Below are 25,517 nucleotides of genomic sequence, written 5' to 3' on the forward strand. Positions count from 1 at the left end.
CACTCAACCAATCGGCCAACTAAGAAACTGGACCACAAATGGCTGGGCCCTTTCAAGATCCTTAAGGTAGTTTCATGGGCTGCACTGAAACTCCAACTCCCCAAAGGATATCGAATGCACCCTGTTGTATCAGTCTCAGATGTTTGCAAGTACCAACCAAATGAGATAGCAGAGCGCTCCACACATCCAGAACCAGGCCCCACCATCATTGATGGAGGTGAAGAGTACGAAGTAGAGAAAATCCTCGACTCCAAACACATACAGCGCCGACTTCATTACCTTGTCCAGTGGAAGGGCTACCCAAGTTCCAAGAACAGCTGGGTACCTGATCATGATATCCAGAATGCCCCAGACCTCATCACAGAATTCCACCAACTGCACCCCTCTGCCCCACAGGTAACCTCAGCCACTCCGAGGCGTAGTGGCATAAGGGGGGGTGATGTCAGAGTATGGCTACTTACGCACCACTGATGACACTATAGAGCACCTGACCTATCCTGATCACCATCCCCAGACCGGCATAGCCTGATCACACCCCCGGACTAGTACTGCATTTCTTTCTGTGAAGCGGCCCTGCATAGCTGGGTGTGCCGACCTTATCATTCTCTGGGTAGTGAGTGAGGAAGGTAGTTTTCTTCTTTCACTTCCCCCTCGCTGCTCAGCTGGAGTCCTCAGCACGGTGTAACGGGTCTATCCAACTAGACTTGCGACAGGAAAGAGGGGGGGATAAGGATCTCACTACAAGTCAGGTCTGAAGTGGGGTATATTGGTCCAGTCGAGTATGGTGCTGATAACTCTCTAGCTGTACAGCGGGTCCCAGAAGAGTCCGATACAAATATAAAAGGAAAGTCACATGCGTGAATGAATGAAAATAGTAAAGAAAATAAAGAAAATGTCAGATCTCCTCAACTACTCCGCCAAATCCGACGATCTTGGGCTCGTCAGAACCACCTCCACAGTCTCTACAACTCCTACTATTACCACGACTCACCAATCCTAGTCCCTGATGCAGTAGGGGGTGAAATGTGTGATAAGTGTTGGTTTGACCTGCATGGACTTGTCCCCACAACAACGGACCGCATCCTCAGGGTCTCCCATTGAAGTGGACCTCCATCCTTCTAGCGACAACTCTGTCAACACCTCCGAGATCCTTGATTTGGATTCAGAGCAGCTCGGTGCCCTGACAGCCCGGCTCCACCTGGGCTGACATGGCACCCCCCATGTGACCCATTCCTGCCTGTATATAAACCAAGCCGGAGCAGAACCAAAGAAGTAGCCTTCTTCTCACTACTGCTTCAGGCAAGTATCTTACTCTAGTTTAGCCTTTCACCCTAATAACAATCACTACTGCTTCAGCCTAAGGAGCCAGACAGGGATGTAAGCCCAAGTGAGGGCCACCCACCATACATTCCCATTACTCCATTGCCACCTGGGCCGCTAGTGCCAGGGGCTACGCTGCTACCCCTGCCTCTCCCGTACCGTCCCTGACAGTAAGTCAACCTCTGCAGCCTAGAAATCAAGGACCCCTGACAACAGCAGTGGCACAGTGCTCTGCTTGAGTTGCTGAGGCCAAAGCCCTTTCCCCTCAAGTCTTCTTTCCATCTGAACCACCTTGCATCCTCCTCTCCTCTCCTTCCATTTGCCCCACATCATGCCTGCATCTCCTAACACTGAGAGCATGATCCTCAACTTAATGTTGGCTCACACTGCTCAGGCAAGCCCACATCATCTGTGAGGCCCCAGCCCATGTCTATATTCCACCCACAACATCAATTGATGTTGTGTTGTCTGATGTCATATCCATCCACAGCCATCGTCCCATATTCCACAATCACCTCCGCTTCCCTCAATGGTCACCACCCCCTCTTTTCAATATATTACCTACGCCTCCCTAAGTACAGAGCCCTGAAGGCTTCTGGACAGCTCCGACGTCCGCTAGCGCACTCCTGCCTCCACTGGGCAATTCACTCACTTGCCCTGCAAGCCCACCTTCAGGCCTATCCCTCCTTTCCGTTTCTGGGTTATCGCCTACCATTCTGCTAACCCCGTAACCTGACTTGTTGGTAATATTCAATCGGCTAATGTTTAACTCTGTTAGCTCCGCTCTGCTTGGCCCCACCATTTACAGGCCTGCCCTCGCTGTAACTATATATACTCAACTTGTACATAGGTTACAGTCATGGACAGGCAAACCCATTAAGGTTTTAAGGGAGGCTAAATATATTTGCGAAAAGTCTCAAACACTGGGAAACAGTTAATTACATCCCTAGTAATCATTTCCCACCAACCATAAGTGTGAATTCAAAGATTTGATTTCTTGATTTTGGAGAAAAATTGTCCGCACGCTCAAAAATAAGCGCCTATGCTCAAAAAATACATCAAATTAAAGACAATTGCAAGCAGAATGTGATTTTGAATTCAGATTTCCAGGGGAGATGGGTTTGAAGCATGAATGTGATGATCAACATGCTGCGAGGGTTTTGCTTCCGAAGTAGCGGAGCGCTGCCTTCCCTGTTTAGTATCCGGCACTTGATGTCACTCCTCAGCTGGCTCCAATCTGTCCCAGAAGCAGTTGATAATAGCGAAAATGATGATTGGGGCCCTGACTACAGTCAAAACTCAGAATCATACCTGCTAATCCCATTCCTTGCTTCCGAAGATGAGGATTTCAGTGTGTCGGACTCTGGTGAAGACATCAATTCATACATGGACAATGGAGAGAGCAAGGAGGATACAAGCTTACAAAACACAATGGCAAAGAGGGTGGCAGCAATAGTGGAGTATGTCGACAAACTCGATTATATCCCCAAGAAGGGTGTGAGTCCGGCAAGTTTGAAAGTGCGCGCAAAAGCTGCACAGGTGGCTGGAGAAAGGGAAAATAGTGAGTGTCCCTTATATTGGAATCCTAGTTGACCATAGGAACCTACAGAGTTGCATGAGGCAAAGATGCCTTACTCCACCGGGCCTGTCATAGCAAACAAGTGTGAATGGTCAAAGCGCAGATGGAGAGCGAAGGAAAAGAAAGAAAGACTGACACAGACGAGTTTAACTGGGCTCAAATGCACTCCCTGGGCCCAATCCTTCCATAAACCCTGTCCCTCATCTTTTACTTCAAATCCATCCTATCTTGCAAGTGCAGTTGAGTCCCTGAATTCTGAGTCCAGTGAGGTCGGCCCCAATCCCACTCCTTGCGACACACCAGCGGTGGCACTGGTAGATGACAATGACCCACTTCCAACCCCACTTCCAGCAAAGCGAAGGCGCTGCAGGCGGGATAATTGCCCATGCGCAGAGCCGGCTCGGATACCCGCTTCCACCATTCAGAAAACCCCTTCCATCTATGCGACGACTCAGTACAGATTTGGTATCTAAAAACAGTGCTAATTCGTGCGATTCCGACGATATCAAGAACATCCCAATCGGTGGAGATTTGATGGAGTTCCGTGTTGGAGAAGTTAGGCACAGCAGGTCACGAGTATGTGCAGGTGTGGGAATCTCAAGCGGCAACCCAGAATTCCAGCCTCACTCATTCCCACAGCGTCTGATAAATTGGTAAAAATGCTCATTGGCTGCGGGAGAGTTATCTCCGGCTACATTTTCAATTTCGGCTTTTAATTCCGTAAATCCGTTGAGAAATCGCTGATTTTCTTATATTTTTATATTTTGCCATCATTTCAGTTATTGATTGATGTTCTTTTATTGTTACTGTTACCCTTTTTATTATTTCGCCTAATAAGGTATGCAGGTGCCATATGGTACCAATATTCCCCATCAATTATTTCTAAAAATAATTATTTCTTATAATCCTGTACATACCGGATTTTTGAAAAGAAGTTCTCCCTTCCCCCAAAATTCTCTAAGGTGCTAGGATGCGCTAGAGTTGGAGTGAGTGTGTGGATTCCAACAGTAGGAATAAGGGCAGTGATCTAGCTCACAACGAGTGAGTAGTGGACACTGAGCCCGGACCTTGCGGAAATCCCAGAGAACTCACCACGGAGTTAAGGATCGAGATAAGCAGAGTATAGTCAAGAAAGTAGGAGTTTAGGGAGTTTGGCCCCACAAGCTTAGTCGGCATAGAGAGCTGCGAGCCCTCGTTCAGTGTGTGCCGCATATTATGGGAATACCACTTCCGCTGACTGAACCCGAGTCCATGGGGAAGCGCCAGCATCAGATCCCAGACCAACACACTGAGATGGATGAAAGTGATGGTGTGGGTGACAGAATTGATGCTATGGATGGGGTTGATGATGAAGAAGTGAATGATTTGATGAACAATGTTGCACAACCATCACTGGTGAAGCCGAAATTGAAATTGTGGGAGGAGTTGTGGGATGGAATCGATGATATCCTGGATCAACAGAAGAAGAAGAAGAAAGTTAGCTTGTCATTACACCAAGTAAGCAACTATGAGCCCTTACTTTAGGGATGTGATGCTGACTTCAGATGAAGTTGCATCAATATGAGCTGCTCCGAAGCTTTGCGACTCTGCATATCAAAGGCTATAAATGGATTGCAGCAAGTATTCACATAGCCATTGACCGGCATGATGGAGATGGTGCATACTTTGCATCGCGTGTTCGGGCTCTTGCACGATATTATGAAAAACATGAAACTCTTCCAATTGAGTGGCGTGGCAGATACAGAAAAAGCTCATCTCACCTGGAAGACCCAGATGTTTCAGCTGCTGTCCATGTGTGGCTGGCAAACCAAAGTTCAAAGGAGATGACACCCTCAACATTCTGCTGAGCCCTCAACACCACTATACTGCCAGAACTCGGTATCGCACTTAAGCACCCACTCTCACATCAGACAGCTAGGTGGTGGCTTCTGAAGATGGGATATCGGCAATGTGTGCTGAGAAAGGGTGTATATATGGATGGTCATGAGTGGGAGGATGTGGTAAAATATCGCAATGAAGTGTTTTTGCCCCAGATGAAAGGGCTTGAGCGCCACATGACTCAATATCATGGCTATAACCTGGAGTGCAAAGAGCCCATTCTAGAAGAGGGGAGAAGTGCCTCATTCCCTTATTCCATGATGAGACTTGCTTCCGTTCAAACAAAGCATGTGGTATGAAATACCGATTATTTTGTGGCACTCAATTCATTAACAATTCACATTGCATTTCTCTAATCTAGGCTCAAACCAGGGGAGACAATCCTTCAAAAGAAGAGCCATGGCCGGCTCATTCATGTCTCTGACTTCATTAACGAGGAGAGTGGCCGGCTCGTGGTTGCCAACTCAGATGGGACAATATCGGAAGACAACGATGCTCAAAAAATAATCTATCCTGGGACTGGTGGTGATTCTTGGTGGGACACTAATCAACTGTTGGATGACCAAGGCCATTCCAATTTTTGAGCATGCTTATCCAGGATGTCAGGCTCTATTCATTTTTGACCAGTCCTCAGCCCATGCATCACTTGGCCCTGATGCCCTGAATGCTTTTGACATGAATCGATCTGATGGTGGAAAACAGAGAATTTGACATGATACAGTGATCCCAAATGATGAGAGTGTCCCAGACATCTCCCAGTGCGGAAAGAAGCAAGCAATGAAAACCCCTGATGGCAAAGCAAAAGGTCTAGAGTCAGTGTTGACAGAGCATGGCTTTGATACAAAAGGGATAAATGCAAAATGCAAGCCAGTCTGTTCATTTGAGAACACAGACTGCTGCCTTGCATGCATTCTTAGTCAGCAATCTGATTTCATTAATCAGAAATCTATGCTCAAGGAACTAATTGAGAAAGCCAGACATCTTTGCATGTTCTTGCCAAAGTTTCACTGCAAGCTCAATCTGATTGAAATGGTATGTTTTGTTTTCAAATATTCCTTGGCATGTGTCTAATGGTTTCACAGTACTGGGGGTATTGCAAGTACTGATATCGTGACATTTGGAAACCTTCCTTTGCAGCTGCCAAGACAGCAGTGCTTGAGTGTTTGAACTCATGCCCCCTCAGCACTATTCGCAAGTTTATTAATCATGCATAGATGCATGTTGTAGTGGGTTGACTGGGAAGGCTGCAGAGTGGGCAGTAAAAAAACAGAAGGGCCATCGCACTGCATCTGGAGCAGCAATGGCTGCAATGGAGGCCATTCTCAACTTAAATTCACCTGAGCCTTCTAAATGTTGATATACTCTTGCAAAGTCACTCAAATACTCATAACATGTGAAAATTTTTGCTCAAAAAATTGTCCAGGGCTAAAAAAAAAAAAGAGAGAAAAATCTAAAAACACCGTTTTTGGGTAGCTGCACCCAATAAGAATTTGTTTCCCTCAAAATTGAGCTTATTGTGATGAAAAATTCCAGTCTGGAAACTTTAATGTATTTGCCTGTCCACGACTGTACACCTCAGTAATAAAATCAACTAGAGTTGATCCCCCTTAGTTCTTGTTGCCAGTAAGTAAATTAGGGCATGGATGTGTAACTTGGCACAGCGCTCCTGGCTTGAGTCGCTGAGGCCAAAGCCCTCCACCATGGAGACAATCCTTCGTCTCGATCCAGTCTCTGACATCTGATATCTATGTTGCAATGCTAAATTAGCGTCATGGAAGCTTCTTTATTTATTTGTGCCGAGAATGTATTCAAATGTATATAAACCCTCGGGTAGCTGTAAAAGGCAGACCGGCCTTTACTTCTACCCCATCAATATACAGCAACTAAAAGCATATAACTAGATGGACTAGGCCTGAGGTGAACAGGGGAATGGAACATACCATCCCCAAACAAGTAAGAAACCCTTCATCATCTCTACCACTTGTACATATATAATCAACTTAACATTGGCTCATGCTGCTTAGTGATCATCCTTCCATGCTATTATCACACATCACTCTAACAAGCTTCAACCTTTGGAGGCCTGTGCTCAAATTTAGCTAAAATGACAGTTTAGGTGCAGTTAAGGATTGGCAGTTTTGATGCACTTTAGGCTAGTTTAGCCCATCATGAAACCCCTAATGGATTACAGATGAATCTAGATTGAATCTATATAGAGCCAAGCTTATCAAGGGCAGATGAGATATCAAGAATGAGGACTTTCCCAGACCTAGTTCCAATGGCTGTGAGAGACTCATGGGAAACCCATGTGGTCAGAGACAAGTGGGAGGGTATAGAGAAAATGTAAGCAGCATCAACACAGAACCATTTCCCTTCCTTGATGTGTATTAGAGCCTTTCCCTGGAAGGCCACATCAAAAGCCACAGAAGCCACTGAATGAGAATGGCCCTCAAGTGTCTTGAGGTGACTCCCAGTGTGAGGGTCCCACAGCCTGATGGTATGATCATTTGATGCTGATGCAAGGAGTAATCCATCTGGGGAGAAGGCCACAGATGTCACCAAACGAAAATGGCCCTCAAGTGTCTTGAGGTGACTCCCAGTGTGAGGGTCCCACAGCCTGATGGTATCACCACCTGATGCTGATGCAAGGAGCAATCCCTCTGGGGAGAAGGCCACAGATGTCACCCAATCAGAATGGCCCTCAAGTGTCTTGAGGTGGCTCCCAGTGTGAGGGTCCCACAGCCTGATGGTATGATCACCTGATGCTGATGCAAGGAGCAATCCATCTGGGGAGAAGGCCACAGATGTCACCCAATCAGAATGGCCCTCAAGTGTCTTGAGGTGGCTCCCAGTGTGAGGGTCCCACAGCCTGATGGTATGATCATGTGATGCTGATGCAAGGAGCAATCCATCTGGGGAGAAGGCCACAGATCTCACCCAATCAGAATGGCCCTCAAGTGTCTTGAGGTGGCTCCCCATGTGAGGGTCCCACAGCCTGATGGTATGATCATGTGATGCTGATGCAAGGAGCGATCCATCTGGGGAGAAGGCCACAGATCTCACCCAATCAGAATGGCCCTCAAGTGTCTTGAGGTGGCTCCCAGTGTGAGGGTCCCACAGCCTGATGGTATGATCATTTGATGCTGATGCAAGGAGCAATCCATCTGGGGAGAAGGCCACAGATATCACCAAATCAGAATGGCCCTCAAGTGTCTTGAGGTGGCTCCCAGTGTGAGGGTCCCACAGCCTGATGGTATGATCATTTGATGCTGATGCAAGGAGCAATCCATCTGGGGAGAAGGCCACAGATGTCACCAAACGAAAATGGCCCTCAAGTGTCTTGAGGTGACTCCCAGTGTGAGGGTCCCACAGCCTGATGGTATGATCATTTGATGCTGATGCAAGGAGCAATCCATCTGGGGAGAAGGCCACAGATGTCACCAAATGAAAATGGCCCTCAAGTGTCTTGAGGTGACTCCCAGTGTGAGGGTCCCACAGCCTGATGGTATCATCACCTGATGCTGATGCAAGGAGCAATCCATCTGGGGAGAAGGCCACAGATGTCACCCAATCAGAATGGCCCTCAAGTGTCTTGAGGTGGCTCCCAGTGTGAGGGTCCCACAGCCTGATGGTATGATCACCTGATGCTGATGCAAGGAGCAATCCATCTGGGGAGAAGGCCACAGATGTCACTGAATTGGAATGGCCAATCAGAGTTGCAATGTTGGAAGGCCATTCCAAATCATGCCCAGCATGTACAGTTACAGTTGGATTGGGTCCTTGTTGGAAGGCAGGCAACAGCTGGCTTTTGGGGGAAGGAATGGCAAAACAGACTGGCTGATGTGTGCTGCAGTCGCTTCAATGGTTGGTGCATGGGCCATAATCATACGGTAGGCTTCATGCAAAATATGGCCAATATGAGCCAGGTGACTTCTCCTTCTCTAATATAATAGTCAGTAATAGAGTCCTCAAGCAAGCAGCATCATCACTAACCATCCAAGGAAGAATGTCCAATATACCTCTAGCAGCATCACTGACATGCCCCATCATACTCATCACAGCAATCCATCGTAACAAAAGCCCTTTTCCAGCATTCCCAAGACCAGTGAACTTCTCCAGTGCATCCCTAATTTCACCATCATCAACCTCCTGAAGCTTCCCCAAATGGGCTGTCCAAAAGCGGCATGCATACTGCACTTCTTCCCCCACCACTGAAGTAAGCTTGGCACTTAGGTTCACCACCCCCACATTGAGTGAATTCCATGGGACAATCTCATCAATAGATGGAATGAGATTGGTATTGAGCAGAGTAAGGCAGCGAAGGGCCATCCACCTCTCATGCTTCTCCACATCAACCCTAAGCTCAGGGTTCCTGCACCGTTCTATGATGAAATCTGGAAAGGAAGGGTGGTAGACTTCAACTCTGCCCTTCGGCTCTGAAGGCAGTGGTATGATGGATTGTATGCGATCAAGCAACGGTGTAGGATTGGAGACCATGGCAAAAGCACCGAGTGCTTTCACAGGCAACGGATCCTTAAGCAGAACAACAGCATGTAGAAGACGGTAGAGCTGGGTGGGGATATCTTGGGGGGTTCCGAAAACACTGGCAGACAAGACCGCTTCATAAAGATTATCCAGCTCAGCATAAGGACTCGCATCATGCGGATCCACACCACCCATGATGGTGTCCAATCGACGCACAGGATCCCTGACATTATCATCTCCGATGAATTTGACTGCAGTAGCGGCCCAGATGAATAGCCCATCAGCTTTGTTTGTGAGGCCAGAGACCATTTCAGATGATGGCCATCCGTCTGGGACGAAACGACTAAAATCTTCGTGAATAGATTTGAGCCGATCTTGCAGATATAACTTAATGTCATGCGAAGCAATGTTTTTATCCACTTCATGAACCATGATCTTGTCAACATTCATCGCTGGGTCAAGTTTGTTAGTGATATGGTACTCTGGCCGGCTTGTTATGAGTATCCGGAGGCCCGGGATGCCAGTGCAACGAGGGATGAGATGGTGGAGTATTTCTTTCGCATCTTCTCGGCTACACTCATCCAGAGCGTCAATTACTAGGAGAAGAGGCGCAGAAAGCTCGAGCTGTCCAACGGGCGCGAAGAAAAGCTCGGAGCATTGGGTGGAAATGGAGACATGGGCAAGCTTCTCATTTTTCTTCAGCGCGTCTGCAACAGCCGTGCCGAAACTCGGAAGCTTTTTGGCGAAGTCCCGTATGATCGTCCCAAGGAAGAACTTCGCATTGGATAATTCGGCATGTTGACGGACAAAGAAGAAACTCGATCCGAGGAGGCCAGATTCCTCGGCGTACTGCGCGATGGTGCGGGCGATAGTCGACTTGCCGATCCCGGCCAGACCGTTTGCCCAGAACACGGATTTAGTCGTATCGTTGGCTGGTCGGTGTAACCATTGCTTGATGTTATGAAGAATCTCAGTTCGCGTTCCTTGGAAGCAATTGGATGGGGCCCCTGCCTGCTGGTGTCATAGCCGGCGTCGAGGGTATAATGAAGAGTGTCAAGTAACCGATTTGCTTCTTCATCCATGCGGAGTTGCTAGAGGATTGGTTAGCCTGAAGGCTGACAGAGCAGGTACAAACTGAACCGCACCTCAATCCCTAAGGCAAGCCGGACTACTTGCGCAGCCTATGCCCATTAATTAGCGTTTGGCGCACGGCTTACAGGTAGCGAAGGATACCTACTTGAAAGGCCCTCACTGCATCACGTATCCCTTCCCCAGCTGCCTGGACATCACCTCCGATTTTGTTATGATCCGCCCACTGGAGAACAAGACCTCGATCTAGGTACAATTTCAGCGGCGAAACAACCTTATCAAGATCACTGAAAAGGACAGTCAGACTATTTCGACTCCGAGACACTCTTAGGAGACGTAAACGCACGCCGATAAGTCATCAATTGCCTGGGCAAGTTCGGGTGGAACAGGCCCTTTCCCTTGAACTGTTCGAGCGGCTTCGATACTGACTGATTAAAGAATTCGACACTGTTCTCGAGTTGACGAATTGCACCAGCGTTGCCACTGACTTGCTGTAAGAGCGGAAATTATTGGCATAAAGGCCGATTGAAACAGTTTTAGTAACTCACTTTCAGCTGGTTAACTACTTCGAGGAAGCCGCCGACCGCGCTCTTGAGTCCAGGGACCGGGACAACATCCAGAGTCTCTTTAGCAACACTCAGCAGGTTCAAAACGCCATTCCAAACGGTATCGAGACCCGTTTCTTGGCTTGACGGTGGCAGCGTGGGTGCGACAGTTAATGACCCGCCTGCAAGAGGCTGGCTTTGCTGATTTTGCGATGATCCGTCTTTCTTGAAGAGTTTCCCTTTGACTTTCTCCTTGCCTTCCTTGACTTTCTTAACAGTTTGGACATTTTGGACAAATTGGAGTGACGGTTTCAACAACACGTTGTCAGGACTCAGGTGCAATGTCAGTTCAGCAACAGCCTTCAAGTCGCCTAATCAGGAAGTCCTCACAAGCGCGCCTGTTCTGGCAGAGAGCGCTAATACACGGCTAGAACATTCATCATACTCTCACGCCGCAACTTGAGTTTGATCAGTGGCGTGTTGTTCCGCACGAGAAATCCACCAAGAATAGTGCCTGCAATATGACCAAAGGAACTCTGGCACGCAGTCTCCCCTTTCAAATGGCCAACACATAGTTATTCATTGCGACACCCCAGCACGATGACGAATCAAGGGCATTTGGACAACAGATGGGACCCGATCGGAGGTCTTGTGACTGCAACAAGATCGAGCCCTCAAATATTGACTCCAATATTCATTCAGCCCTCCCATGTTTTGCTCCAATGCCTCTCAACTCAATTTGCATATCCCCCTCGATAATGCACCATTCATAGCAAGTTCATAGATCTATTCACCACCAACGACTGAAGTTCGAACCCAGCTCCACCTAACTCGTACTCGCTGGAGTCGACCAGAACCTAGCAGCCACAGTCCCTCAACGATCCACAACGCACCTGGCCTGAGTCATAACCTGTCATTTTAAAGCGTTTGGACTTCACTTGTAGACTTCACGTTCAAATGAGCAGCATTTTCAGCTTTGACTCCGTTTTATCTTCTAACATGTTAGCGGCGTTCGGCGCAGCACTCGCCTTGTCAAGACCTTGAACTCGTGACGTTTTCGCTCTTCGCTCCTGGTTCTAGATCTATTGCCGACGGTAGTGGCGGTCGGGTCGGCCTTCCACACATCCACCGAAACCCTGATTTGCCAGCACGTTCCGCCGTCCCACAGTTCTCGTTGGGCCACTTATGCTAATGAGGGTTTTCGTTGCCGTTGCCACCCAAGCCGAACAACCTTCACTCAACGTCACCGATGCCGACCACCGTATATGCTGTTCACCACTCTTTCCCCTTCTCCTCCCGTCATAAACACCGTTGAAATAACCCATTTTCATTACGTTGGAGAATTATCCTTGCAGTCTATCGGCGCCAGTTATTTTTGGGCATAGTGAGCAGTTGTTGGTTCTGTGTTTTTTTTTTGCTCTCACATTATATCACATCACTTCTGTATATCTCTCACTCCGCGCTTTTGCTTTTACTTTCTGGCTTCACTCGATGCCTGCGCACCTGGTGGCAGATGGCTTCACGCAATTTTGAGATATGGTGATCCTGGTCCGCCGGGGCCGACCGCTGTTTGGGTGTTGTACAACAATCGCGTACCTTGACCTCGTGCTGAATCGTGCATACCGGCAGGTGGATTTCCTTTTTTATTCTGTAATTGGGTCATCGGAGGAGTCGTGCATCTGAAGGATTGCATCGCTGACATGTTCTCTCATCTTGTTTCTTGTCAATTTGCAGACCCAGTTTGTTGTTGGATCAGCGAATTAGGCGTCTGCGGTACGCATGCGCAGTCACCATTCGTCCGGAATGCTCGCTATTGGCTTGCTCTTCTCCTCCAATGAGGGGCCCGATTCGTTCACCCAGCTGTTTGCTTGTCGATCGTTGCATTCGACAGAACGTGGTATTGAGGCTGCCATTTCACGTGTGCATGCAATTGGTCTCATATCGCACGGACATACATCAGTTCGTCCTTTGTTTCCACCTTCCGACTGGATTTACTATTGGACTTTATTGGGATATCTCAATGGCAGCCTACTGGGAATTGGTATGACCTTTCATTCGGAATGCAAGGGACATATTCGTTGTAATTCCCAGGCACCCGCCCCTTCAATTGGCAGCGAAGAGCGCAAAGGAGTTATTACTCGTAGTGGCCTAGGGGTGGTTCGGTTCTGGGGCGATTTTTTGAGAACCAAGTTCCGGTGATGACATTGAACCGCTAAACTACAATACATATTACGATGTGAAATTGCCGCTACTCTGCAGCGGGTCTTGGACGCGTAGACTGAATGGCCGTGCACAAATATTGGTTATACCCCGGTTATACCCTTTTTTTGCCTCAGCTTGCTGACATACGATTTTAGCTCATCACGCTTGCCGACAGCTGAACGCTGGAAACCTCCTTGTTCATGTCCACGTGCTTTACAACCTGGCTTATCCGATCTCCCCCTCGACACCAAGTGCACTCTCCCCTCTCCGTACTCTTGCACTACACCATGTCGTCTTCTCCCAACTTAGCGTTTTTTCACGGTTCGTGGCCATTAATTTTCCTAACCAATGACGGGGTTTCCAATTACCATCTCACCAAAGAAACGATAGCTCACGGCCTGTATGACTTCTCATTGACGATCAACGATCAACGGATTTTGCTCTTACGCCACATTCTCTGTGCTCATTGCTATTCCAGCTGTCTAGATGCGTGTGTTGCTCACCGCTCTCAATATCCTTCGCGTGATCTCTTTTGCCGCGCTCTGTTTGAGTACCTCCTGTCTTCTCATGCTTCGCACGCTCTTCGTTACTCCGTGTGCATCGCTCTTTATGCTATCGACCCTAATCAATCGCTCCCCTCTTTCGATGCCTGCCGTGAGTTTTTGCTAGGTTTCAATAACATCCACCAACAATTCCCCAATTTCACGCTGGCGTTATCTGATAAGTCCGCGGAAGATACTTTTAGAGGACCTCTTGCACAGATCGCGAAAACTGCTACGGAATAGCGGGAATATTCCTCGCGTTCGATCTTTCTCCCTGAGACATGATGGATACTGAATGTCATGGGCATATTTCCGATCTGGTCTGCGTGGGGTTCGGCCCCGCCGCCCTGGCCCTTGCAATAGCTTTCCTTGAAAAGAAACGCGCATATATCGTATGTGAAGTGCGCTCTTACACATCATACACACTCCAAAGTCCAAGCATTAGGCACGAGGAAAACCACTACCCCTAGATACCATAACATTCATAGAAAAAAGCTCGTCATTTCAGTGGCATCCGGGCATGCTCCTGCCAGGCGCAAGCATGCAAATCAGGCGAGTCTTGTGAACCTTTTTCTCCTTTCATGGCGAAATTTACAGACCACAGCTTCCTAAAAGATCTAGCCATGCTACGATCGCCAACCTCTTCAGACACTTTCCTCTCCTACCTTCACGAACACAATCGCCTCGTCACATTCATTAACCGAGGCTCTTTCATCCCCAGTCGACGTGAATATTCCGACTATCTGATATGGGCTGCGGAAAAAGTTGCCCGCGAGCCCGGTGTATTGGTTCATTACGGCGAGAGGGTCCTGAGCATTCAAAGCGATGGCCTAGTCGTCTCAGTAACCTCGCTTTCCGAAAGTGGACACCCCGTAAAACGCGTCCGGAGAGGAAAGCATCTTGTTATCGCGCCCGGAGGAACACCGAGAGTACCTCCCTCGCTATCTGCGCTTGCTGTCAGAGCTCCCAGTCGAACTATCCACACCTCAGTATATGCGCACCGCATCGACGGCATTATGCATGATATCCTCAGTGACATCATCTTCAAACGCCCCTCAACTACGACTGGGAGTGGGAGTACCAATTTCCGACCAGTCCGTATCGCTGTCGTTGGAAGCGGTCAGAGCGCAGCCGAAGTCCTCCTCGACATCCAAGCCCGTTTGGGTGTCTTCCCTCCACCTGCCCCTAGCTCCGAGCACTCAGTTCCATCCAACCATTCCGTCGATCTCATCATTCACCGAGGAAGTCTCAAACCATCGGACGATTCTCCATCCGCAAACGAAATCTTCGACCCCGCTTTCGACGGATTTTTTCTTTAATCTTAACAGCAAAAGAAGCTAGATCAGAGGTAAAGCGAGAGTATGAAAATACGAATTATGGTGTCGTCAATCCCAACACCCTGGCCAAGGTCAGTAGCACTGGTATTCTTTGTGCAATGGCAGCTGAGCGTGTCAATATGTCCAGATATATGAGCATATATACGACCAGAAAGTGGAAGACGGAGCACATGCCCGGGGCGCACCTTCCGATGCATTGAAGACCCCTCGGATTAACATTTTCAGATACCGAACCATAGTTGCAGCCACTCAATATTACACGACTTCGGACTCTTCATCCGACGTAGCCCCGATTGCACACCGAGCTTCTTCGCATTGGCATGGATTACTCACGCTTACGCTCCAGCACCCGGGATAATTACTAAGCCTCAATCACTTGGAGCAACTCCTTTCCGATACTCCCAAACATAATTAGGTGCCCTGGGGCTCCTCGGATTGACATTTGTGCTTGTTGGAGACTCTGGAGGTGATATGACGGAAGGTACCCAATCGAGACTCCGTTCGACATTGTTGTGCCAGATGTCCAGGACTTTCCACGGGGAAAGCAAGGTAATAACTGAATATAATTGGAGCGTCGAGCAACTGTATTACGGGAGTAATAACTTGTGAGAATTTGTTCCTCAAGTAACGATTCAGTGGTAACCCTAATTGGAACTTGGTGGAATTGACTTTGAGGCGCTGCGGTGAGGACGAGGACTCAGTGACAGTGACAGTTGAACGACAAACGCGTGCACCATGCTCCTTCCACGCATTAATTGCTGCATTTTTCTGGTTGCTGTAGTCCGATTTCATGACAATATCGAAGACAGCTACCTCCGCCAGTTTGGAACGATCGCTGACCGTCGCTATCGGTGGAATGGAAAGCATTGTGGGAGTGAGGAAGAGTAACAATCGAGAGTAGAAAGAATGCAGGGGGAAGGAAAACGAAGTGGAGAGAGTAATGATTGAAGGACCCTGGGTTATTGAGAATTTGCAATAATGGAGGACCTTGTCCGAAAATGAATTTAGTCCCGGGCGAAAAATTTGCAGGTCCGCTACTCCGTAGGAGGAATTTGAAAAAGATAGCGCCTAAGCCGCCCCGCGGAGCTGCCAGGTCCCAGGTGCGCATCTATGCACAGGACAATGATGGACCGAGGGGACGGCCCATGAATTGATTTGAGCCAAATCCAGTGGTCCACATGACAACTCATGGAGACTCCAAATGCGTTTGCTCCCTAGCTAGTGCGTCACCTTCGTCCTAGTGGTTCCATCCACCCTCATTCTAAAGCGGTCATTAAGGCCGGAGACGTCAAGAAAGCACCCTCGGGCCCAGCGCATTATGTCAGGCCTGTATTATCGGGAAATGAACTGAGGCAAAACAGAACCCAACTTAGGGCCACACTTGTTTTATGTAGGTTTTGCGATTAATGGAGGTCAGCCTAGATAGTACGTACCTTCAGAACAGCGGAGTTGTCTTCTGTTCTGTCCTTTCATCTCAAGCACTCCCGCAAATGGTTCGGTCCCATCCTACTTCGTTCTGCGCACATCACAACGGAAAAGTTGCTAGATAAATAACCAACGTGAGCTGGTTATCCTTAGTCTTGCCTCGTTGGGTGGTCTCATTTAAAACTGCTGCAGGAACTGCCCTAACACTTCATGACGAACGGGGTCGAGAGGCAGGCTCGCTCATTGTTCAGTTGCTGGACACTACGAAGCGAGTTCCTCAAGCCGCACACGACATTGCCAGGACCTACCTACGTCACTCGAGATTCCCGAGCCGGTTCGAGGCGCTACTGACTCAGCGGCTGCGGTTCGAGATCTAGGCAGCGTGCTCAAAGTGGTCGACAAGACCAAGACTGTGGTGGATTTTGTCGATAAAACAGCCAAGGTATGCATTGCTCCGCGGTAACATATCTTTAGTTTGCGCGACGCCGTCGGGCAGCTCCATCCTTACGCAAATATTGTTTGGCAGGTCTTGAGTTCGGTGTGCCAAGTATTAATTCGTCGTTATTATAGCGCAAACCCGTGCGCTGACAATTTCGAGCGGTTGTTTCAGGCTGTTCGAGGGCAGATAGAGGGAGACGATGCACTCTGCGGTCTTGTCGCGTCATGGCTGACCTTTATTCGTTCGTCGATGCCGTTGATGAGCTGAAGAACAAAATTCAGCTCCTCGAAGCCAGCATTATCCGAATTTCTGTCCAAACGACGGAATGTGGAATTTTCATCAAGCAGTATGTGTCCCGTGGGCTCATAGGTAGGCCGCTCGTTGTTGGTTGTGTTGCTTAGTTCAGTGAACAATCAATGTGCCCAGGCCGACTCGCTCACCAAACATTCTCAAACACCTCCCAAACAATCTCGAACCTCTCGGGGGTGCTGACAAGGACCTTCATATGGGAGTAACATCTTACAGTGCATTCATCTCGGTCCAAATATCCAGGGGCGTGGAAAAACTTGGTGCGATGACTTCCACCTTCTGTGCACCGGACATTACTTACCTTCAGGGTTTGCAGTTGAAATCGAGGCATTGAAGCCTGCCACCATGGATGCGGGAGATCGAGATACATGCTTGCCTGGGACTCGAGTAGACATCTTGAAAAACCTCATCGATTCCCTGACAGATCCTAGCCTGCCTCCCGGTCATAATGTCATCTGGCTTCGTGGACCGGCTGGATCCGGCAAGAGTACCATACTCAACACGGTTGCTCAACACTTCTCAGAGCTGCGCCGACGTGGCGCTTTTCTGTTCTGGGACCGGAACGACCCTCTTGATGGTGAACCCCTTTGTGTGATACGTACTCTTGCCTTCCAGCTGGCTCGTTTCAATCCTAGTTTTGCCGTGAAAATGGCCGAACAAATCGAAAAATTGCCCGACATTACTACATCCGCCCTCGATATGCAATTCAAGCATCTTCTAGAGGCGCCTCTGGCCGAACTTGCAGCAGAGCTTGATTTAGGCCCTATTGTAATTGTCCTTGATGCCCTGGATGAGTGTGGTACTATGGAGACGAGGACGAAGCTCCTTCGCGCACTCTCTGAAGGCCTTGCAAGGCTTCCGAGTACCTTTCGGTTTCTGATAGCCAGCCGGGACGAACCCGACATTGGTGCTGCCCTATCGCGTCTGGGTGTTGACGTGCGTGACGTGCCGATCGGGGATGAGTCGACATCATCTGACATCAAGCTCCTTTTCCAACAACGGCTTACCTGCAGCGCTGATGCCTTCGTAGGCCATGGTCTGTCATCCAATTGGCCAGGAGACCCCGTAATACGGCAGCTTGTCGCTCTGTCCAGAGGTCTTTTCATTTGGGCATCTACAACCATTCGCTTCCTTGAATCCGGCTTTCCTGAAGAAAGGCTGAAAAAGGTGCTAAGTGCATCAGTACAGGCCCCATCGCATGCTGGGTTGGATAATTTGTATCGGGTCGCTCTTACTCATCCATTCGACTCATACGACGAAAACAAACTCAAAGCTGTACATTCCATCCTCGGTGCAATAGTAGTCGCTCGTGAGCAGCTAACAGATTGGCAGCTCAGTCAGCTACTAGGACTGGAGTTAGGTAAGGTCCAGGTGGTGCTCTCGCGGTTGCAATCGCTGTTGCAGGGTGGTCGCGGGCGTCCTGTTCAAGTCTTACATACATCCTTTACCGATTTTCTGTGCGACTCCAAACGGTGTCAAGATCCGCAATGGCACATAAACACACCTGTTCATCACCTTGATCTTGCATCTGGCTGTCTCCAGGTGATGAAACGAGATCTCAAATTTAATATCTGCGGGATCGAGACGTCCTATTACCGGAACAGGGAAATCGAGGGAATTCAACAGCGAATCGATCGGGCCATAACGCCTGCGCTGACGTATGCAAGCGAATACTGGGCAGACCATTTGGGTTTTGGATCTATGTCAGAGCCAGGTCCGCATCCCCTTGTCGATGCGGTTATGAACTTCATCAATCGCCAGTTCCTATACTGGATCGAGGTATTCAGTGTGAAGGACCGCATGTTTATGATACCCTCTATTCTAAGGAAGGCGGCTAGTTGGGCTAAGGTAGGCCACTTTTCTCGTGTGCAATGGGAACGAGTGATTGATTTACTTACATAGAATTACGAGCGGGGACTCGAAGAAATCATCTCAGAGGCATATACATTTGTGAACGTCTTCGGGTATCCAATCGGTCAGAGCGTGCCACACATCTATCTCTCAGCTTTGCCGTTTTCACCTTCTCAGTCTGCTGTTCTACAATGCATGCGCAATGCATTCCAGAATACTCTGTCTGTTCAATTAGGGCTTCCCAAGCGATGGCCTGTGATTCGTCAGACACTTAGAGGACACTCTGGCTTCGTCCTGTCACTCGCAATCTCTCCCGACAGCACCCGCATCATCTCAGGCTCTTTCGACAAGACAGTCCGGATTTGGGATGCTGTGTCAGGTGCACCAATCGGCGAGTCTCTGTGGGGGCACTCTGGCTGGGTCTACTCGGTTGCATTCTCTCCCGATGGCACCCGCATCATCTCAGGTTCTTCCGATAACACAATTCGAATTTGGGATTCCGCATCAGGTGCTCCAATGGGCGACTCGCATCGTCTCAGGCTCTGAAGACGAGACAGTTCGAATTTGGAACGCCATGTCAGGTGCGACAATTGGCGAGCCTCTGCAAGGGCATTCCGGAAAGGTCTGGTCAGTTGCATTCTCTCCCAACGGCACCTGGATCATCTCAGGCTCATCTGACAAGACAATTCGAATTTGGGATGCAGTGTCAGGTGCACCAATCGGTAGGCCTCTGCAAGGGCACTCACACTGTTCGGTCGGTCGCATTCTCCCCTGATGGCACTCGCATCATCTCGGGCTCTGGTGACAAGACAGTTCGGATTTGGAATGCCGTGTCAGGTGCGCCAATCGGCGAGCCACTGCAAGGGCACTCTGCTGAAGTCTGCCCAGTTGCATTCTCTCCCAACGGCACCTATATCGCCTCAGCTCCTTCGACAAGACAGTTCGGATTTGGGATGTCATGTCAGGTGCTCCAATCGGCAATCTTCTGCAAGGGCACTCTGCTGGGGTCTGTTCAGTTGCATTCTCTCCCAATAGCGCCTACATCATCTCAGGCTCCTTAGACAGTTCGAATCTGGGATGTCATTTCAGGTATACCGATTAGCGAGTGTCTGCAAGGTCACTCCAACACAGTCTGGTCGGCTGCATTTTCTCCCGATTGCACCCGCATTGCCTCAGGCTCCCAAGACAAGACAATCCGAATTTGGGACGCTGCATCAATCAGTGAGCCCTTGCAAGGGCGCTCGGCCCCATTGACCGTGCTCTCCCCCGATGGCACCCACATCGCCTCAGCCTCGCCCGATAAGACGATTCGATCGTCACGGCCTTTGGCAGGGGTGGCTGACAGTATATCTCGATCATCGCGCTCTTCTCTCGCCCTGTCCGACTCCATTTCGGAGAATGCCGATGTGCGTAACGGGGCGCCGATGTTTTCTGTTGTAATCACAAGTCACGGGGACCGGACACAGCCGGTGTTTATGTGGAGGACTATGTGGAGGGAATTACTAATTCCGTAGTCGCACAGGAGTTACCTTAACAGGCCGCTCCACAATGGATTTACATTGTATATAAATACGCACAGACGGGCGTTGACAAAAATCATTAGATTTTACCTTAGCTTACATCTGGTCTCATGAGTGTTACCGCTGAGGTAGCGGATTGCCTTATATGGAATCCCTACATTACAAGAGGTTATGAGCCCAGCCTAAGGGTCATACCTATCTAACTCAATACACTCGGACTTCGCTTGACTTCTCAACTCAGTTGCTACTATGGCTTCCTCAGCTGACAACATTTCTCTCAGCGGATATAAAATTCCGGCCTTAACCGGCAAGGAGAATTACCGAACCTGGAGAATTAACATGAAAGATTCAGAGTCCTCGACCTACTCCCACATATAGAGAAATCCCTTGATGACTTAATTGCTGCCAATCAATCTGATGAAGTGTCAGAGACCAGATTCGAGACGAGGGAGTGTCTCTGTAGCGGAGGGCTTTGGCCTCAGCGACTTCTGCCAAGAGCGCTGTGCCTAGTGACATGTCCGTGCCCTAACTTACTGACTGGCAATCAGAACCGAAGGGGGGGGGTAACTCTAGTTGATTTTACTACTGGGGTGTAACCTATGTACAAGTGGGATATATATATGGTTACAGCGAAGACGGGTCCGCAATTGGCGGAGCCGAACGGAGCGGAGCTAACGGGGTTTAAACATTAGCCGACTGAATATTACCGACGAGTCGGGTCGCGGGGTTAGCGGAAAGGCAGGCGATAACCCAGAAACGGAAAGGAGGGATAGGCCCGAAGGTGGGCTCTGCAGGGCAGGCGAGTGTATTGCCCAGTGGAGGCGGGGGTGCGCTAGCGGACGTCGGAGCTGTCCGGAAGTCTTCGGGGCTCCGTACTTAGGGAGGCGTAGGTAATAAATTGAAATGAGGGGGTGGTGACCATCGAGGGGTTGTCAGGGCACACCCGCCTGACCCGGCTCCACCCGGCCCAACCTGACCCGGTACCCCGCCGGTCCACCCTTCCTTACCTCCTCCCCCTTTCCCTTCTTCCCCCCTACATCCTCCCCTCCTCAGTTTCTCCTTATCTTACTTCTCCTTTATTCTCCCTTTATTCTACATGGACGACTTTCTCTGTATCAATGTACAATTGACCCACCTGCAGCGTGCCCACCATGTACCCGGCCCGGGCACCTCGGGCGACTTCCCGCTGTGCCCAGCACGCGCGCCTGCACCAGATGCCCTCAGGATCTCCCACGGAGACACCCGGGTGGTTATGGCTGTGTGCAAGGGTGACGTGGCACCCATCATGTGATCCAAGCCGCATGTATATAAACGAACCTGAAGTGGGAACCGAAGAAGTAGCCTTCTTCTCAACCTTCCACTTCAGGTAAGTAGTACAATATCTCTCCTTTAATGATAATAACAACCTTCCACTTCAGTCTAAGTGGCCAGGGACCACTGTCCCGCATCGGGCCTGTCAGTACGCATGCCCGATCCGCCCCCCGCCAGGCTCTTGGTCCCGGACGCTATACCCAGACCCCCTCGACCCCGGACGAGTCCCTGACAGGGGTACCGAGAGGATTGCGGAATACGGGAGCTCCGAGGTTAGTGAGGGAGGAGCGGAGTTAGACCGGAGGGATTGGAGGAACCGGAAGTCGATGGCCGGGGATGGATATGACATGAAGCTAAAATCTGAAAGTCAGACAGCAAAGCCATGTTCCAAATGCGTGTCCGGTGCAACCCATTTGTGCAAACATTCATTGAATCGGTAGATACTGCGAAGGAAATCTGGGACACACTCCAGAATGAATATGAGGATTCTGGGAGTATTGCATGCATCTATCTTCGGTGGCAATTCTATAGTGCAAGAATGTCGGAAGAAGATGACCTCACATCACATCATCAAAAATTACGGCGCATGTATCAAGATCTCCAGATCACTGGAGGGAAGGTGTCAGGTCCGAAGGTGAGTATTGGAGCAGATGGGAGAAGGGTAGGAGAGTGACGGAAGGGTGGAGGTGTTGTGAGGAGGAAGAGGTGTGGTGTTTGGTCCGAGGTGAGTATTGGAGCGGACGGAGATAGGGCAGGAGAAGGACGGGGGAGTGGAGGTGGCATGAGGGGTGAGGGGAGGTGTGGTGTCATGTGTGGTGTCAGGACTGAAGGTGAATATCAGAATGGACAGCGGTAGGGTAGGACTCTGGAGGTGGTGAAGATGGAGGTCCAGGAGTTGGGTCAGGATCAGGTATGCACAGATATGACACCCTCCTGGACAACCAGTGGCGATGCTTCCAGGCAATGCAGCCCCACTTGCCCCCAGCCAGGCCCCAACTCCCACCTGCAAGATCCCTACTCCCTACCACCTTCCTGCAAGCTTGCCCAGCCCCTGCACCACTGCACCCCCCACCTGCTGCTGCACCGCTGCCTCCCACAGCCTGCCCTGCAGTGGGGGGAGGGCCGCAACCCATCGGACCTCGATCACTCAAGGACTGACCAAAGATGAAACAGGCTTTGCTACAATTGCAATGCACCAGGGCACATCGTGCAAGACTGCCCACAACCAAAAATCCACCAAGCCAGACAGATGCACCCAGAGGACCTCAGGGCACTCATGGAAGGGCTGAGAAGGCAGCTAGTGGATGAGCCGGAGACAGATAGAGGGGAAGGGCAGGAGGTAGAAGCCCAAGAGGATTTTCAGGAAGGCAACCAGTGAGCAGTAACTTGCAAAAAGTGTAATGGCAGTTCATGAACCATCATGGAAGTCATGACATTTCATGAATGGTCACCAAACTTCACAAAGCAGCATGAAGTGTCATACACAGTCATGATGGTTCATGACAAACCATCATGGAATTTCATGAGATGTCATGAACCTGCATGGGGGTCATGACTTAAGTGGTTCCAGGCAGGTTTTGAGTGGTTACATGCCTGTCTATGAAGTGTCATGAAGTGTCATGAGCCTTCATAAAGGATCATGGACCCTCATGGACCTTCATGAATCACTATGAGTCTTCCCAAGAATCATTGTGATTGATCATAAATTAGGATTCTTGGTACAACAATGACAATTGGGGCCATACTGGTTAATTACATGTTGAAAGTGATATGAAAGCATCACACAAGAGGGGGGTTGCTCTAGTTGATCTTCAGACTAAGGTCCCTGAAAGTATTTACAAGGTATAAATAAGGGAGAGAAATCATGGGAAGGGCCAGTTGGTCCAGTGCAGAAATGAGTGGGGATTGTTAAATATCAATGACAAGAACCCAGGTGAAGAATGAATAAGTAAAATATTGACACTTGATCTGCTACTATATTGGCACCCAGGTTGTCAGTTGCCTCCCTACTTTGACTCTTTGTTTAATTGTTCATTTCATTCTCTCACTCTCTGTCTCCCTGGTTCTTGTCCCTCATTTAGTTTGTCGCATTCACCACTCTGCCTCCCATTCAGGTGCCAGACCCACCAGCCCCTCTTCTGTTCTCCCTTTCATATTTATGCATTGTAGATAGTATACTACCTATGTACCCCAGTTTGAATGTCAACTAGAATACCCCCCAAGTCCTCTTGTCCATAGTTCACCTCTGACCTTGTCTTCACTTGAGCCTACATCACCACCAGGTTCCCTCTGCTACACCTGAAATACAGGATAGCCTAGAGCATGTGACACAACACTCCCACTGAGTTGTTGAAACTGTCATATCCATCCCCAGCCATCGACTTCTGGTCCCTCCGATCCCTCCGGTCTACCTCCGCTCCTTCTTCACTAACCTCGGAGCTCCCGTATTCTGCAATCCCCTCGGTACCCCTCGATGGTCATCACCCCCTCCTTTCAATTTATTACCTACGCCTCCCTAAGTACGGAGCCCTGAAGACTTCCGGACAGCTCCAATGTCCGCTAGCACACTCCCGCCTCCACTGGGCAATACACTCGCCTGCCCTGCAGAGCCCACCTTTGGGCCTATCCCTCCTTTCCGTTTCTGGGTTATCGCCTGCCTTTCTGTTAACCCCACGACCCGACTCGTCGGTAATATTCAGTCGGCTAATGTTTAACCCTGTTAGCTCCGCTCCGTTCGGCTCTGCCATTTGCGGACCCGTCTTCGCTGTAACCATATATATATCCAACTTGTACATAGGTTACACTTCAGTAATAAAATCGACTAGAGTTAACCCCCTTCAGTTCTGGTTGCCAGTTAGTAAGTTAGGGCACGGATGTGTTACTAGGCACAGCGCTCTTGGCATAAGTCGCTGAGGCTGAAGCCCTCCGCCACGGAGACTTTCCTTCGTCTCAAACCTGGTCTCTGACAGAAACCAACATCCCAACCCCCTGATGCCTTGCAATGGAGTAACCTATCAGCTAAGTGATCACTCACACTGCCATACCCTCAAGCACTGTTTCTAACACCAAGCAGCAAAGGTGGCTGGAGGTTCAGTGCAGTGCCAACACAAGTCCATGAGTTGGAGGTTGATCAGTCAGTGCTGTCACAAATAAGGTCTGTCACATGACAGTTCATAAGTGCTTGTGACATCTCATGCATTGACTCATCATACATGTTCATGGAGCATTATGAATGTCCATGATGCATCATGGGACATTATAGCATTTTACATGATGGGGAAAGGTCAAAATAAACATATGACACTCCATGACACTCCATGAACCTTCATGACCTGTCATGAAAGGTCATGAAGGTTCATGAACATCATGACCACTCATGAACCTCCATGAGACATCATGTCATATTGTGTCACCAGCAGTCATGAACCTTGTCAGCACATGATGGTTCATGATGGTTCATGAAATTTGGTGACAGTTCATGACAATTTGTCATGAACTGTCATGAAATCCAAAATTTTCAATGTAAAAAATGTCTGATTCAATTCAATTGTCATGACATGTCATGACTCCTCATGATCTCATGATGCAGGATTACACTTTTGGAGAGTACAGTTGAGCCCAAGCAAACACTTGAAAGTTTTTTCGTCGACCTAAATTTTCCCCGGAAACCCCTGAATATGTGTGA

At 49.2% G+C, this 25,517-nt stretch overlaps 5 protein-coding genes across 5 annotated transcripts; 4 read left to right on the forward strand and 1 right to left on the reverse strand.

The window, feature by feature from the left end:
- Window positions 1–13,196: 13,196 nt before the first annotated feature.
- On the forward strand, window positions 13,197–14,247 carry EI90DRAFT_846999 (uncharacterized protein). The gene has a single exon (XM_039068152.1). The coding sequence runs from the start codon at window positions 13,299–13,301 to the stop codon at window positions 13,881–13,883; it is 585 nt and encodes a 194-aa protein (XP_038916761.1). The 5' UTR covers window positions 13,197–13,298; the 3' UTR covers window positions 13,884–14,247.
- Window positions 13,693–14,650, forward strand: EI90DRAFT_3055096 (uncharacterized protein). Its single transcript, XM_039060126.1, has 3 exons — window positions 13,693–13,752; window positions 13,834–14,032; window positions 14,086–14,650. Exons 2-3 carry the CDS (start codon window positions 13,922–13,924, stop codon window positions 14,203–14,205), a joined length of 231 nt encoding a protein of 76 aa, XP_038916762.1. The 5' UTR covers window positions 13,693–13,752; window positions 13,834–13,921; the 3' UTR covers window positions 14,206–14,650.
- On the forward strand, window positions 14,021–15,625 carry EI90DRAFT_3055097 (L-lysine 6-monooxygenase (NADPH-requiring)-domain-containing protein). The gene is made up of 3 exons (XM_039060127.1): window positions 14,021–14,885; window positions 14,969–15,088; window positions 15,114–15,625. Exons 1-3 carry the CDS (start codon window positions 14,222–14,224, stop codon window positions 15,191–15,193), a joined length of 864 nt encoding a protein of 287 aa, XP_038916763.1. The 5' UTR covers window positions 14,021–14,221; the 3' UTR covers window positions 15,194–15,625.
- Window positions 15,203–15,978, reverse strand: EI90DRAFT_846740 (uncharacterized protein). Its single transcript, XM_039068151.1, has one exon. It carries the CDS (start codon window positions 15,842–15,844, stop codon window positions 15,389–15,391), a length of 456 nt encoding a protein of 151 aa, XP_038916764.1. The 5' UTR covers window positions 15,845–15,978; the 3' UTR covers window positions 15,203–15,388.
- A 1,087-nt stretch (window positions 15,979–17,065) lies between these two features.
- On the forward strand, window positions 17,066–18,998 carry EI90DRAFT_3289050 (uncharacterized protein; the record flags this gene model as incomplete). Its single annotated transcript, XM_039067143.1, has 3 exons — window positions 17,066–17,187; window positions 17,268–17,410; window positions 17,467–18,998. Coding segments are annotated over 3 exons (1,797 nt in total), but the record flags the coding sequence as incomplete, so codon positions are not given.
- Window positions 18,999–25,517: the final 6,519 nt, after the last annotated feature.

Source organism: Cantharellus anzutake, assembly GCF_015039405.1.
Source record: "Cantharellus anzutake strain C23 chromosome Unknown EI90scaffold_20, whole genome shotgun sequence".
Classification (NCBI taxonomy): domain Eukaryota; kingdom Fungi; phylum Basidiomycota; class Agaricomycetes; order Cantharellales; family Hydnaceae; genus Cantharellus; species Cantharellus anzutake.